General features: G+C 35.7%; 1 protein-coding gene across 1 annotated transcript in view; it reads left to right on the top strand.

Moving 5' to 3' along the window:
• Positions 1-14420: 14420 nt before the first annotated feature.
• LOC149204453 (B3 domain-containing protein Os01g0905400-like) overlaps positions 14421-15807 on the top strand; it is a 259381-nt gene continuing 257994 nt past the window's right edge. Inside the window, exons 1-2 of the mRNA XM_089393294.1 lie at positions 14421-14897; positions 15105-15748. Coding sequence (XP_089249420.1) covers positions 14760-14897; positions 15105-15578 — 612 coding nt within the window. The 5' untranslated portion in view covers positions 14421-14759 and the 3' untranslated portion in view covers positions 15579-15748. The remainder of the gene's footprint in view (positions 14898-15104; positions 15749-15807) is intronic.

The following is a 15807-nucleotide window of genomic DNA, read 5'->3' as shown; positions in this document are numbered from 1 at the left end:
TCAGCAATTGGTACTTCATCAATACTAGGTTGATCTTAGGATTAAATACAGTGTGTTGGTAAGATTGGATTAGATAGTTGGATCTTTACCTAGAACCATGATATTTTGCATCTCTAAGATTACAAACCTTGGTTGAAATTTTAAAGTGAAGGGAAATTAATATAAACATATAAAACCCCTAACATTTTTCGCGTTGTTGCCGAAGAGTTGCAAATGGTCCAGGTGACATTTCTCTTTTGATAATAATTTGGTAGATTTATGTTTCTGAATTTGCAGGGAAACAAGAGGGCAGAGAAAGTATGGTAATATGTGAGTGAAGAGCCACACATCCACTATGGTGGGGTTTCTCCAAAGTTTGGTTGTCCTTAATTGATTTCTTTAGTTCTTTTTTTTTATGTGTAGAGCTAGATGTAGACCTAGGGAAAAGAAAGGAAGGTTTATACAGAGTGAAAAATTTCCTTCTGATTTGTTTGGTCCTACAAAGACCCCCCAATTAACCCTGCTAATCGTTATGCAAGCGTCATGGAGAAAGGAGAGATCTTCGTTGCAATAGTAGCCTCAAACAATGAGGCATCATATACAGAAGAGACAGTACAATTTGAAGGCACATTACAACAACAAAAACCTATATTGGAAGCAGCTGTGGAAATAGAACAAGTACTAGTACTCCAGGAAGTGGAAATTTCACAAGTAGAGTCTGCAGTGGGAGCACCTCGGAGAGAGTTAGGACCTGTGCACATAAGATCTAATTCAACTGAATCTTCTTCCAATTGGGATACTACACCAGATTCTACTTCTTTCAAGTACTTTGAAGGAATGGCTAGTAGAGAAGGTGAAGATAATGGAAACAATGATATAATTAATGGAAATGGTGGCAGAAGAGAAGGACCTAGAGGAAGACTTGATGAAAATGAATAGGATGAAGAAACAAAGACTACATTCGGATTTCCAATCTTAGATGTCACAAGGAATATTACTATGAAGAACATACCATTGGGATCTCTTCTAGTTTTTCACGGTATGTTTTTAGAAGACCCTGATTCTTTTTTGTTTGAGTTTGATATTCTCTGTAGGAGCTATAATTACCATGATGATGCACACAGACTTAAACTATTCCTTGCCACTTTGAAAGATTCAACCCTTAGGTGGTTTATGAGCCTAGGGGAAAATACCATCTATTCATTGGATGAAATGAAATATTATTTTCTTAAAAAATACCAAGATTACTATAAAAGAAGAGATGTAAACGACATTTTTAGGATGCAACAGATGGAAGATGAGAGTTTAGAGGAGTATCTTGAGAGGTTCCTCTATAACTTTCATAAATCCAAAATAGGAAACCTGGATGAGAGAACTATTAGGAATGTCTTATTAAAGGGATTAAGGGAAGATTGCATAGAAACACTAAACCTCTTAAGCTCAGGAGACATTTACAAGAAACCTTTTGCTGAGATAGTTGAGCTTTGTAGAGCTTATTATAGAAGCCAAGCTAAAGTAGGAAAAATAATTTGTGACAATTTGAGAGACTTTGTATCCATAATTACTAAACCTGTACAAGGAGGAGTTATTCGAAAAGAACCAAAGAATATTTTGGAAAATTTTAACTCAAACATTCTAAACACTATTAGTGACCAATTGGATACCCTTAAAATCAAGAAAAATAAGGAAGCGGAGAAGGTCGCTTTAGCCATTTTCTACCCTAAGTGCAGAAGGAAACATGCTGAAAGAGAGTGTCCTATAAATGTGATAGAGGTTGTGGAATTTGCACACATGATCACCCCACTGAGAAATGTCCTTCCTTACTAGGACTACAAGCTATTTATAAAGGATGGGTTGAAAAAAGTAAGCTTCCCCAAACTTCTAGAAGACCACCATGGATGGCACCAAATCGTAATCCTTATCAAGATCCTATTGTGCAACCTTTTCCCCAATATCAAACATGGAACCCACAAATACCTTATTCTCCATGGTCAGCTCAACCACCTCAAAATTCACCATGGAATCAAGGACGAAGAGGAAATCCTTATGGGAATGTTTATCAGTCCCAATTTCTAGCACCCTCATATCCCCATTACCAACCACAATATCCACCTTATGCGCCATACACAACTAATGTTCCCCAGTACCAAAAAGGGCATAATCAACCCTATCCCACACAACAACAACATGTGTTACCATTACCATCCCCACCACAAAAACCACTACCACTACCTCAAAGTGCCAATCAACCTTCATAGCAGATGCAATAATAATTTAACTCAAATCCTCCAAGGCCAACAGAACTGTTTGCACAAACCATATCTAATCCTAATAACAAACCTCCTCATCCTGTGCAAAACATAGAACTATAGCCTTTTCCCACCTATGTCATCACTTCTTTTCCTATAAATGAAATTTAACTTAGGTCTCGGAAAGTGTTAAATAAGAATAAATCTGTAGTGGTCATACAAGAGGAGGATCCCCAAATAGAATCTAAAAACAAATATAATGAAAATAAACAAATGGAGACCGAAAAGAATGATGTAATAAGAGAACCACATGAATCATTGGAACCTAAAGAACCTCCTTTTCCAGAAAGACTACTTGTAAATAAAATTGAAGTACCTATGGAATATGATCTGGAATATGAACTAAGAAACATTTGTATAAAGATCCCTTTATTACATGCCATTAAATACATACCTATCTACACTAAAATTATTAGGGATCTTTGTATCAAGAAACCTAGAAGGAAGAAAAATAACAACCAAACCATTAAGGTAGTTAGCCAAATTTCTGAAATGATATCAAGGTTGCCACCAAAATATGATGATCCAGGGAATCCAGTGGTAACTATAGGAATCAATGGGACTTTTATACCTAACACTCTAGTAGATTTGGGAGAAGTCATTAATGCAATGATTGTTGATAACATGACTTTATTGCAACTAAACCAGGTAAGACCACACCTATTATGTTGCAATTGGCAGACAAGTCTATTGTCAAGCCCATTTTCCTGGAAGATGCGATTGTAATTGTGGATTCCTGGGAATATCTGATAGATTTTATAGTGATCTCTCCAAAAACCACTAAACCCGGGCACCCAATAGTTTTATGTTGACCATGGCTAGCTACTGCTGATGTGGTTATTAGTTGCAGGAATGGAGAAATGACAATCTCTAATGGATCCCAAATCCAAAAGTTGACAATTTTTCCACTTGCTCAATTAGAAAATGAAGTTCCTCTTTGGTTAGAGAACCCTTATGGAGAGAAAGAATGTATTATCCATCTATTAACCTTAGAAAAATCAAGGGGATTTCATGAGCAAACAGAAGAACATGTCCTACAACAATTTTTATCTCGCGTAAGATGTATTAAATACCCCATTTCTTTTAGTGGTTATAATCATGCTTTTAGCCATGAATTTTAGGAAACCTTCTATCCTGTTGTGTTTGCTTTTTTTACTGTCACAACCATAGGTGAAAACAAAGAATTGGGCTCTCAACCTATTAAAATTAGCCCTGGAAAGACATTGTACATAGGTATCGATTTAAGTACAGAACAACAAGAGTATGTAGTAAAAATGATCCAAAAATTGTCTGGAGCATTTACTTGAGACTATTTGGACATGAAAGGAATTCATCGTGGCACTTGCATCCACCACATTTATACCAATGAATAAATCAAACCTTTAAGATAGCCACAAAGAAGAATGAATCCAACCCTTAAATAAATTGTTAATGATGAACTTCAAAAATTGTTGAGTGAAAATTTTATATACCCTATTTTCGACAGCAAATGGATATCTCCCTTGGTAGCTGTTCCAAACAAAAATTCAAAATGGAGGATTTGCGTTGACTATAGGGAGTTGAATAAAGCCACATTGAGAGATTATTTTCCTTTGCCTTTTATTGAGCAAGGACTAGATACCTTGTCTAGGAAAAATTATTTGTAATTTTTATATGGGTATAGTGGCTATAATCAAATCAAAATAGCCCCAAAAGACCAAGAGAAAACCACCTTCACCTATCCTTGGAGCACTTATGCCTACAAAGTTCTTCCTTTTGGCTTGTGTAACAATCCAACCACTTTTCAAAGGGTTGTTTTAGCCATTTTTTCTGACCTTATACATGACTGTGTGGAGGTCTATATGGATGACTTTACAATATATGGAAATTATTTTCAAGAGGCTTTGGAAAATTTAGAAAAGGTTTTGATTCGCTGTCAAGAAACTCATCTAGCTCTCAATAATGAAAAATGTAAAATGATGAAAACTAAAGGGATTGTACCTGGTCATCATGTTTCACAAACATGCATAAAGGTTGACCTTGCAAAAATTGAGGTAATTTCATAAATCCCAGTTCCAACTTCATAGAAAGAGGTAAGAATCTTTCTAGGGCACACAGGGTATTACAAAAGATTCATTGAAAATTTTACTAGACTTGTTGCTCCTATGTTCAAGTTATTGGCTAAAGATGTTTATTTTCTGTGGGACACTAACTGTCTTTTCAGGTACTAAAGGATAGGTTGTCAACTGCACCAGTATTGAGGGGACCTAATTGGTCCCTCCCTTTTCATATTTGCATTGATGCATTAGACACACCCCTTAGAGATGTGTTGGGTCAGAGGGAGAATCAAATTCCTTATGCTATTTATTTTGTTAGCAAAAATCTCTCACCTACAGAATTGAATTACACTATCATTGAAAAGGAATTGTTAGCAGTAGTCCATGCCATTAACAAGTTCAGGAATTATATTACTGGTTATGAAAATTTTGTCCATACTAATCATTCAACTATTAGATTTCTTATGAATAAAACTATTACAAATGGTAGAATCACAAGATGGTTACTTTTACTTCAAGAATTTAACATTATTGTGATTGATAGGCCTAGATAAGAAAATTCGGTTGTAGACGTTTTGCCTAAAATGAATATTTTACAAGAGGTTGCCCTAGTTCCAGATGACTTTCTTAATGATAATCTATTTTCCATTTCCACTCATACTCCTTGGTTCGTTGATGTGGCTAATTACTTGGTGTCAGGCAAGCTGCCACAAAACTTATCTACCAGGGAAAAACATAAGATTGTTCAGTTGAGTGCTAATTATTCATGGATAGAAGGAGATTTGTACTGCATAGGACCAGATTTAATTATGAGGAGATGTGTGCAGGAAGATGAGATGTATGATGTTTTGAAAGCTTGCCACAATGAACCATGTGGTGGGAATTTTGTGGATAAAAGGACAACTTACAAAGTGCTGCATGCGGGCTATTATTGGCCCACCCTTTTAAAGATGCTAAGAAGTTTGTTGCCAATTGTGATGCTTGCCAGAGGATGGGAAAACCAGTTTCAAGTGATGATATGCCTCTTCAAACCTAGGTATCAATTGAACCTTTTGAAAAGTGGGCATTAGATTTCATAGGGCTTATTTCTCCAATGTCTAGGAAGAAGATATATATTCTAGTCTGCACTGATTACGTGACAAAATGGGTGGAAGGCAAAGCTTTATATTCTTCTAGTGAAAAATATGTTGTGGATTTTCTCTTTGAAGACATATTTACCCATTTTGGAGTACATAGGGAGATTGTCATTGATCAGGGGACACAATTTACTTCCAAGATGGTAAAAGATATCATTGAACAATACCAACTAAGCACTGAAAGTCTACACCGTACCATCCTTAGGATAATGGTAAGATAGAATCTACCAATAAAGTCCCGGAATCTATTCTTACTAAAACAGTTCAATTGCATCATGGATACTGGGATGATAGGTTGCCAGAAGCATTATGGGCCTATAGAATAACGTGGAGAAATGTGACCGGATATACTCCCTATGAACTGGTGTATGGGAAGCAAGTACTGTTACCCATTGAATTTCAGGTTAATGTAATAGATATGTTGTGGTTTAATTATTGAAATTTCTCATAAACTCAAGGACATTGTCTGTGGCTTAGTTCTAAGAAGAAACATACACTCTTAAGAATAATTGTTTTTCTACAACTTGATATTTAGTGTTTTAAAATTAAATATGATTTGCTTTGTATATATTAAAAAACTAAATCTATTTGGAAAATATCTATTAATAAATATTATAAGCAAAAATTGAATTTTAAAATTAAATAACGTTTTCAAAATCGAATTATACATTATGTTTGAGTGCATAACAATTTTAAAAGATTGCATGTACCACTCTGACAACTACGATAAAAGGTATGCTTGAACTCAAGCTCATAGGACAAATAAAATAGAGCATATGATCATATTAGGTTGGTATCCAGGGAGGGGGAGATATAAAATATACGGCTATATCTGTGTCAACACATGTATTGATATATATACTTTTTAACCAGAACGAGTATAGTTATGTATTAAAAATTCTCACCCATTCGCAACAAAATTGTGGATTTACAACAATTTATCCATGCTTCTACAAGCTGGTAATGATTTATTTGTCCATCTAGTCCGTTGCAGTAGATATGGCTATCCCGCCTACAAAAGTTTCCCATTCTGGGGTATTTACAGCTATAACTTCGACAAAATTGAGATAGAAGGTATATACATTTACAATTCATCATGCTGATAAAAACATAAAAACAAAATAGAGGAGATCAGATGTCCATTGGAGCTGGGCAGTTTAGATCCAGGCCAGGAGAAGCATCTTCTGAGCCTTTGAAATTCTCCTGATCTGTCATGCCCTCCATGTTTTCCTCCATGCCTTCCTCCATGGTTTCCACTTTAATCTTCAGATTTTCCAGCTGATGTCGCAGTGCATCCACCTTGTCCTCCAATTTCCTGATGCGTTCCCGTTTCTCGAGCTCCCGTTCCTGCATAGCCATGTTCTCGTGAATTTGCTGGTGCATGCTACGTTGGAGTTCGGTCAGAGCCTCTCTCAGATCCCAATGGTCCTGCACACAAGTGATACAAGAAGGTATGTTTCTACCACCCGACCCAAAGAAATCGACCCTGGACCCTACAGACCTCGGCCTGTGGCTTCCCCACGTGCCCAACCAAGAACTAGCGTATGTACCCTGCATGTTGGCTTCCAGAACTTCACTTTTTAACAGGCTCCAATAATTTTTGTCACTGTTTTCCACGTTCTCCTGCAACCAGGCACCCTCGCTAATCCTCTGGAGAATGCCCTGATCCTCGGCTGATATGCACTGCCCAACCTCACTCCAGCTCCAATTCTCCTCCCACTTCAGGAGAGTTTTAAGAACCCACCCAGTGTCCCAAAGCCAAAATGCTTGCAAACACTCAGACACACCCAGACCTTCCAAAGCCCACGACCCCTTAATTATTCTCAAAATCTCATTAATTTCCTTTAAAACCTCAGATGGATAGACCTTCAGTCCCTCATGCCGACATTTAACAACATAAAGCCCTACCTCCATGCCACGGGAACTAATAATGCGCAACCTCGACTCTAGCCACCAGGCTTTTGCAGAGGCCACCATCCCACACTCAAACCTTAAAACATAGAAATTCCACACACTTTTTTTCTTTTTATAACTATTGCCTGATCGAGAGGCAATGCAGAGATAAGCGAGGAGAATTATGTAATCGAGATCCGAAGAGTACTCCATCAAAACTCTACCGTCCTCCATTAAATTCCCACCAAACTCCTTATCGCTTTCAACCATCCCAACTATTCTCCCACGAGCGAGCCCGACTTCGCTGAGACCTTGAACTAAATTCTGCTCCGTAATTCTCAATTCTCTACAGACACCCGAGGTGATGCGCTGCCCAATTCTCCAAGAACCAGGGCAAGAACAATGAAGCTGCATGTTGTGACTTAAAACAAGAACAAGTGTGGTACTAAAATGACATATGACGCCACGTCTCGTTTGAGTGAGATTGTCTGGCTTGCCATGAGTCTTCATGAATGTCTGTAACTTGCAGAGGATGATGCGACAGGGGGAGGAGGATACCAGGGTGATGAATATTTCGTGGAGGGGCATAGGAGAAGGGGCCACAGGGGAGGGGGAAGGGGAGTGCAAAGAGGAAGGGGAGGGGGAATGGGATATATTGTTAGGGGAGAGAGGGGGAGGGGGGGGGGGGGTAGAGGAAGCGGCAAGGGGAGAGCTAGGGGACAATGGAGGGGCATCATAACTATATGATACGATAATTCCAGCTTTTCAACTTTCTTAGCATTCCTTCGAGACTTTAACAACAACCTACAAATTTCTCTCTTCATTTTCTTAAGGAATATTTGTCGTGCCCACGACATCGTTTAATACACATTTTTCCTCCTCCAAATGGCATGCCTTATTAGCCTTCCTATCAGCTTCTTGGTTATTTCCCCTCAAGACATGGTAGAAGGACACTGATTCGAAAGCAGGGAGCAAGTTCTGGGCTCTCTTAATGATTTGGTTCAGGTTAGTGATCTTTGCCTTTGAAGTGTTGATCATATGCCTTATAATGATCATGGAATTGCCTAACACCTGAATCTTTTTTATACCATTTCTTTGTGCCAGGATTAGTCCCAGGAGCATGCCATACGCTTCTTCTTGGTTATTTGTCTTTCGGCCAAGCCCCCAAGCATATCTAAATTCAATGATTCCTTCGAGATTAATGAGAATCCCTCCCCCTCCCGCCACCCCACATGTATTAATATATTATTACTAGTCAAAATATATGAATCATTCACCGATATAGAGCTCAAAAGATTGGGAAAAACCCAACTCAATCTTCTTCTCGACATAAAAAAATATGTTGTGGTGCCTACTACTTTTATAAAGTTTTAGAATAAGAGAAAATAACAACAATTTAGCTCAAAAGATTTTTTCACAACCTAAAGCTTTAATAATCACATTCATTATTCATTTGAAAAAGGACATGGATGTGGGTTCTTACCAAATTAAAATTCAGAAGGTTGAATAGTCATGTGTTCATTAGATGTTGAATAACCCACAAAGAATTGAAAAACTGATCTATTTTTTGGCTCAACCTTCTTTGTCATGGTCCTTTAAATAGGGATGAAACTTCTCTCCTATAAAACCTAGAATCCATGAAGTGGACTAAATTTTTCCATAAAAAACTACATTTAATAAATATGGGGCATGAAAAAATACAATAGAGTGAAAATGAATTCTATAATGTGAAATAACTCTAAATAATCTATATTCTCATAAAATTAGAGTGAAGTCTTGGCTAAATTTTACCATAAATAACTACATTTAAACAAATTTGGGGGACGAAAAAATAGAATAAAGTGAAAATTAATTTTATAATGGGAAATAACTCTAAATAGTATATATTCTCAAAAATTAGGGTGAAGTATTGGCTAAATTTTACCATAAATAACTACATTTAAACAAATTTTGGGCATGAAAAATTATAATAGAGTGAAAATGAATTCTATAATGTGAAATAACTCTAAATAATCTATATTCTCATAAAATTAGGGTGAAGTCTTGGCTAAATTTTACCATAAATAACTACATTTAAACAAATCTCGGGCATGAAAAAATAATAGAGTGAAAATGAATTCCATAATGTGAAATAACTCCAAATAATCTATATTCTCATAAAATTAGGGCGAAATATATCATGATAATTACCATTACCAAAAAAATAGGGCAAATGAGGGTGTCTACTTTGAATTTTGCAAGGTGAATTGAAATTTTCAACTCTCCCCTATCAAATTTCCATGGGCTATTGGTTTTAAAACTAATTTTATTTAAATAAATATTCAGCGATCCATAGTCAAACCTCTCTTTGGAAAATATTCGCCCAACCAAATTAAAAAACCCCCTAATTTCGCCCCTAATTTTTTTTATTAAAATCATTCATAGACATAAGGTTATGGTTTGTGTATGAAGAGTACTCTTGAGGCTATGGAATATATGATGCTTTTGCTTCCATGAGGAATTTGCAAAGCTTTTCATACTTTGATAAAGAAAGTTCTTCTTGGAAAACAAATATTTTCATTGTAGTAATGACTATTTCATTATTTTCATCTTCCATCTGCCTAACATGCTCCAAAATTGGTTTCATCTTTCTATCTAATGCACTAATCCATCTTGCCTTAGCATATTTATGTACCAATGATTTTTCATGAGTAACAAAAGCATTATGTTATAATGTGGTACAACCATTCTCTAAACTCCATGGTCCACTCTTCCTATACTTCTCATAATAGCGACATTTCATAGTGATTTTATCATCATGCGTCACATAATCCAACCAATCAAACTTATCTAACCATTCCATACAATTTTTTTTTCACTTCAAGTTTCTTTTGATTGTTAACCTCTTCTTCAACTTCATTTTTTCCTTCATGTAGATCATCATTAGAAAAAATTCCAAAATTTTCATGCAATTGTTGTTCCAATTGATTATTATGGGTTTTAGTGTCTTTTCTAACTCATTTTGAGACTTGGAAGTTTGTGATTCTGTCCATTCATACATTTCTCCAATTAGAGCTTGCAATTTTTTTTTTGTGGAGACATTTGTGAGTTTGTATCCACCTATATGATAGAAATAGGTGAAATCTAAGAATCAATTGAAGCATTTCCCACAAAACACGATATATAAAACTATACTTCTCCATAAAATATCAAACGAAATTACTTATAAAATCTATAAAGATAAGAATCAATAACTATTAAAATTTACAAGTTCCAATATCTATAATAAAATTGAAATTTCTTAATTATAGAGGTTGAAAAAAAATCATAAAACACATGATTAAAAAACAAAAACCTATATGAGAACATATCCATTAAAATGTTTGTAGTCAATATATCTAGATGCTTGTAGGTTATTATAGCGAATGAAAACTTACAGTTTTGTAATTCCTTATATGCTAGATCCACTTGCTTTACATGAAAACAATTAAACACGAGAAATAACATTTCATTATATAAACAAATTGAAACAAAGACTAATTGAACAATATTATAATCTACAAGAAAATATGCATTCATATGCAAAGACGAGAGATTATATACTCGTGAGAAGAATGTAACAACATGGAAATGCCATTAAAATGTTTATGAAAAATATAAAATCACTCTAATATTTTACACGCATAAAAATAAATATAAACTTATCCATCACTTTCATAAAGATACATAAATTATATAAAATATTTGAAAAAATCAATAGACTTTAAAATTAATCTCAAATTTTAAGTGAGTGAGTGAGTCTAATCTACTTTAAGTTTTATAAGGGAGTGCTTCTGAATGGAAACCCATCTCAAAATTTTGCACCTTGTAAATGCAATAAAATATAAAGACAAATAGACATATAACTACCCCACTCTATAAAATATAACTAATAATTATGATCCATCTACTTACATTTTATTAAAATGTATTAAATTTTCCTGGCCTTAAAATCATATTAAAGCTACTTTTTGAAAAGTACTCCATAACAAATTTTATTTAAAAAAGAAGCTATAAATGAGCATGATTGGGTAATTGCAAAAAGACCTTGAAATTTTAATTCAAGTAAGATCGTGAATACGAATCTAGATCAAAAAAATGTAAACACATTGTGTTAGCTATGAAGATACAAGACATTTGTATTTAATATCAATTTATTAATAAGTGCAACTGTGCACTATTCATTGCTAAAAAGACAAAATTATTTGTATTATAATTATGAACTACATGGTTTGCAAATATAATCCGTTTATACTCATCACCATTATTTGACGAATAAACCAAATTTCAACATGTTTCAAGATGGCTTAATAAAGTGTATGATAAGGGGGAAATACTATCAAAGAGTAAAAAGAAAGAGTAAAACTTAACCATAGGTTTGATTAACTAAGATCTTCTTCATGTAAATCATATTCTTAAAGTTTTATGAAGATACAATAATTCCACCTACTTTCTAAATTATTCCGCTACCTTCACTGTTACTAATTACACAGAAGTATGCACATTGTTTATAATTTCCATGACCCTTTGAGTGGTTTGACCATTTTAAAATCCTCCCATATTTTTACACTATAATATGATATGATGATGTTCATTGTCCATTTATAGCATGCCTCATAATCCATTTGACTCACATTTGAGATGACATGTACTCTTCACGTTTGGCAAGGTTTCCTTTAGACGTGATATCTTTTAATTCAGAACGAGAGCTCCAATTTCAACTTGAAAAGATATTCTATCAAAAGCACAAGAGCAATTCTTAGAGGTACAACTCAACAGAACTTTGAAACTTCATGTCTACAACGTTTTGGTCTAGGTTCCTGTTCGGAATGTGAGTAGAGCTTTGGCTTTGAATCAAAAGATATCATGCCAAAATTAGAATTATGTCATTACCAATTGTTGATACATATGCTATCTTTTGGTTTAGAACCAAAGCTCCACTCCAAGAAAATAAAAACCACATATGATACATGGTCCACTTCCATCAAATTTTGTATCTAAATTTCATCCTTAATTTTTGTTAAATGTGCATCTTAACTAGTTGAATAAAAGATATCTCCGCTTGAAGAACCTTCCAAGAACTGCCTCTTCTATACCACTGAGCTAGTGAAATAGGGCCCATCTCAAGATCAAGACCAATCAGCTCCACTTTTGAGGGAAGAAATGGTCTTTCAAGACTTGCTCCTTTTAGCGTAAGTGATAGCCCCTTCTTCCCCTCTCCCTTTGGTGTGTAAAGACCCTTGAAGAGCTATATTTTAGGGTCCAAGGGGCCAAAAAAATAGCAAAACACTCACTTTGCACACCCGACAATGGAGCGTGACAAAGAATTAATGGTTCGTCTACATCGAATAAGGAAGATGTTCACCTCATAATAGAAAGTGAGGAAGGATGACTCACCTTATATTAAGTAGGCCAGGACCTAGCAAAAGAGATCAAAATACCTATATTGAGCAGGCCAAATAAAGTATCGAGAACCTTACCTTCTACTGGAAATATGGGGCCTTTAGATCCCATGCACACTCCTTTTGAGTGAGCTAGTGTTAAGCAAACATTAAGTCAACTACCAACAAGTGTAAAAGCCACATGTTAAGCTAAGCCATCCTTATCTTCTTTCTTATCTTCTCTAGTGGTTGGACACTAAATAAGTCACCTATTGGATAACTCCCTTCTGTCACACCTTCTCCATCCACATTCCTTCCCAACCCCTTAATCCATCCTTTCCTTACACCTAGGAAGTCAAGGTTATAGCTGGGAAGGTTAGTTTAAGAGCTTTGGGCCGATGATCTTCACTCTTCGTATTGTGGTACCAAATATTCTCTACATTCATAAGGGCATCTATAAGTTCTATCAACCTACTCTGCAATTTCATTATTTTTATCCAGGAATGATGTTAGGCTCGAGGAAGGCATAGCTTCCCTGAGTATATTTCTTAGCATGAGGCTAGCAACCATGTAGCATTATGGGACAAGAAAATATGTTCTCTGATTGGCATAAACACTCTTAGAGTATGAGTATCGTCTTCACCTTTCTTCCTAACAAACATAATTACATTAAAAAAATACCAAATTGCATTAATGCTATACTATCACACAACATGGGATTTAATTAGAGTTTGGTAGTACGTATGTAGGTAGTCTAAATAACAGACATTTTTCCCCCAAAAAATTGACTTTTCTCACAATTTTTGGTTAAATTTGATCAGAATTAAAAAAAAAAAAAACAAGTTATAGTTGTCAAGTTGTAGAATTTGAAGTTTCATTGAGGATTTTTTATGATACTAAATTCATGTATAGTATTAAAATCATAATGGAAACAATGAGATTTTGCAATAACAAAATTTCCAAATTCTAGTATAATATATATATTTTGTCTATAAGTCTGTGGTAACAGTGGTATTATGTATACTTTTTGGAAATCTAAACCTATACAATTTAATGCGATATAAATAGGTAAACCAAGTTTACAACATACGCGATAAAGAGTGAGGTTACCCATCGTTACTACCCCGAGAGATAGGAGATTTCCCCCCATGTGCCATACGAATGAGAGAATGGCTAGACGTGTTGCTAGGATCCTGGACGGTTAATTTCTGTACATATAGCCCATACAGCTCTAGTTGCTGATTGGGCTGGTTCAATGACTCTGTACGAATTAGCAGCGCCTCACAGCCAATACGTGCTGTTGTCCGCCCGTTGCACCGGCCCCAGCAGCTCAAACTATGTGTGCCCTTTAATGATTAATCAACACGTTTACCATCAGAAATAATGCTACCACTCCGATTCACGATTCACGATACCGCAATTTCACTGTAATTTAAATATATATGTCAAACATGTGCTATAAGCCCATCAAATTTGAAGCCTGCGCATGCGCATCCACTGATTTCCACTTGGACGTCGATTGGACTTTCAATACGTGAGATAATGGACGGGCATTTAAAGCATGTACCGCACCATTTCTCGAAATGGAAAGTGAAACGTGGCTGCTGCAGCAACCTTCTTAGTCATAGTGTCTTCTAGCCAAAACACACTTCCACCGGTATGATTGTGCTTTTATTCTCATCTCTGTGATAATTTGCGAAAGCGGTCATCCGTGAGATGGTGTGAAATTTTCAGCTGCCGCATTATTTTGAGATGATGATGACATACTGCAGGGAGGACAATTCAAACCATCATGGATGTTATCATAATACAAACTGTTGTGAATTGACAACTAATGTATATCAGAATTTTGCTATAGATTAGAAATTTGCAACCAATATGTATTAGGATGTTGCTAGACTGTCCATGCTTTAGACTCTGTATTTGATGAACTCCATCCCTGTAGAAACTGAGGATTAGAATTTGGAGCGACTAGGCATACCCTAGACTCAAGTCTTTGCAGCTACAATGCATAGGGAAGACTTTATAGAAACGCCAAGGTCATGCACAGCATGCGTTGAAAAATGCATTGCATTAGCTCACAGGCCTTTGGATTGGGGTTTCTCTTTTTTCAAAATCATGGAGTCCAAGTCCTCTTCCCGTCTGGTGGGTGAAGTATTATATTACTTTTCATAGACTCGTAGTTAGAGAAAACATATTTCAAAATTTTGTAGAATGCTAAGACTTTGTATTAAATCTGCCAAAGATAATAGTTGTGTTTTGCCCATTTTCTTTTAAGAGTGCCTACGTCCAAATCTGGATAAATTCATGGATGGAAATAACTATTATTCCATTGTATTTTGTTTTTTGCAGGAGATCCCCACTGATTACGTGAAGACAATGCAACGTGGGGCGTGTGAAGATGCAATACTACAGGGCCCAAGTGGGCATTTGTGGCATGTGAATCTGTTCTGTGCTAAGACGCGGGCAATTTTCACAGATGGTTGGAAAAGTTTTGTTTCTGAGCAGTTTATTGAAGTTGGAGATATTTTAGTTTTTAGACATGTTGGAAATGTACATTTTGCTGTGAAAATCTTTGGGCCAAGTGGTGGTGAGAAACAAAGTGCCATTTCTTTTCAAAACTACACCTCTTCTTCTTTCAGAACAAGAAACTTAAACCTTTCCACAACCTGCAACGAGAAAAGGTGCCAACACAGGGAGAATTCTACAACAGCAGCCTCTGTTTCTATCTTGATGGGCATAAAACCAAATATAAATGGAGACATTGCAACGAAAGATTTGAAAATGGCTGACACTCTCTCAGGCAAGCAGATATTTCTAAGCTAAAAGTTATCAGGATTTTTTTGTTGTATAACATTCTTTATCTGACTTGAATATCTATTTCTTCTGTTGAGGTTCTCCAAGGCATTGATTCTGAGCAGTCTAATTCGCTGAGGAATCTGCCTGAATTTTCTTTGGTTCTGCAGAAGAGTTCAGTTACTTACAAATACAGGATTGTAAGCTCCCTCCAACCCTCATTAAATTGCAGAGTATGGATAAAAGTCCATGGAAAAGC

This window comes from Pinus tabuliformis, chromosome 1_2 (assembly GCF_031772625.1).
Source record: "Pinus tabuliformis cultivar Carrire ecotype Pingquan chromosome 1_2, CPIR1, whole genome shotgun sequence".
NCBI lineage: Eukaryota > Viridiplantae > Streptophyta > Pinopsida > Pinales > Pinaceae > Pinus > Pinus tabuliformis.
The sequence above is the reverse complement of the archived record's forward strand: the minus strand, read 5'-3'. Positions and strand labels throughout refer to the sequence as shown.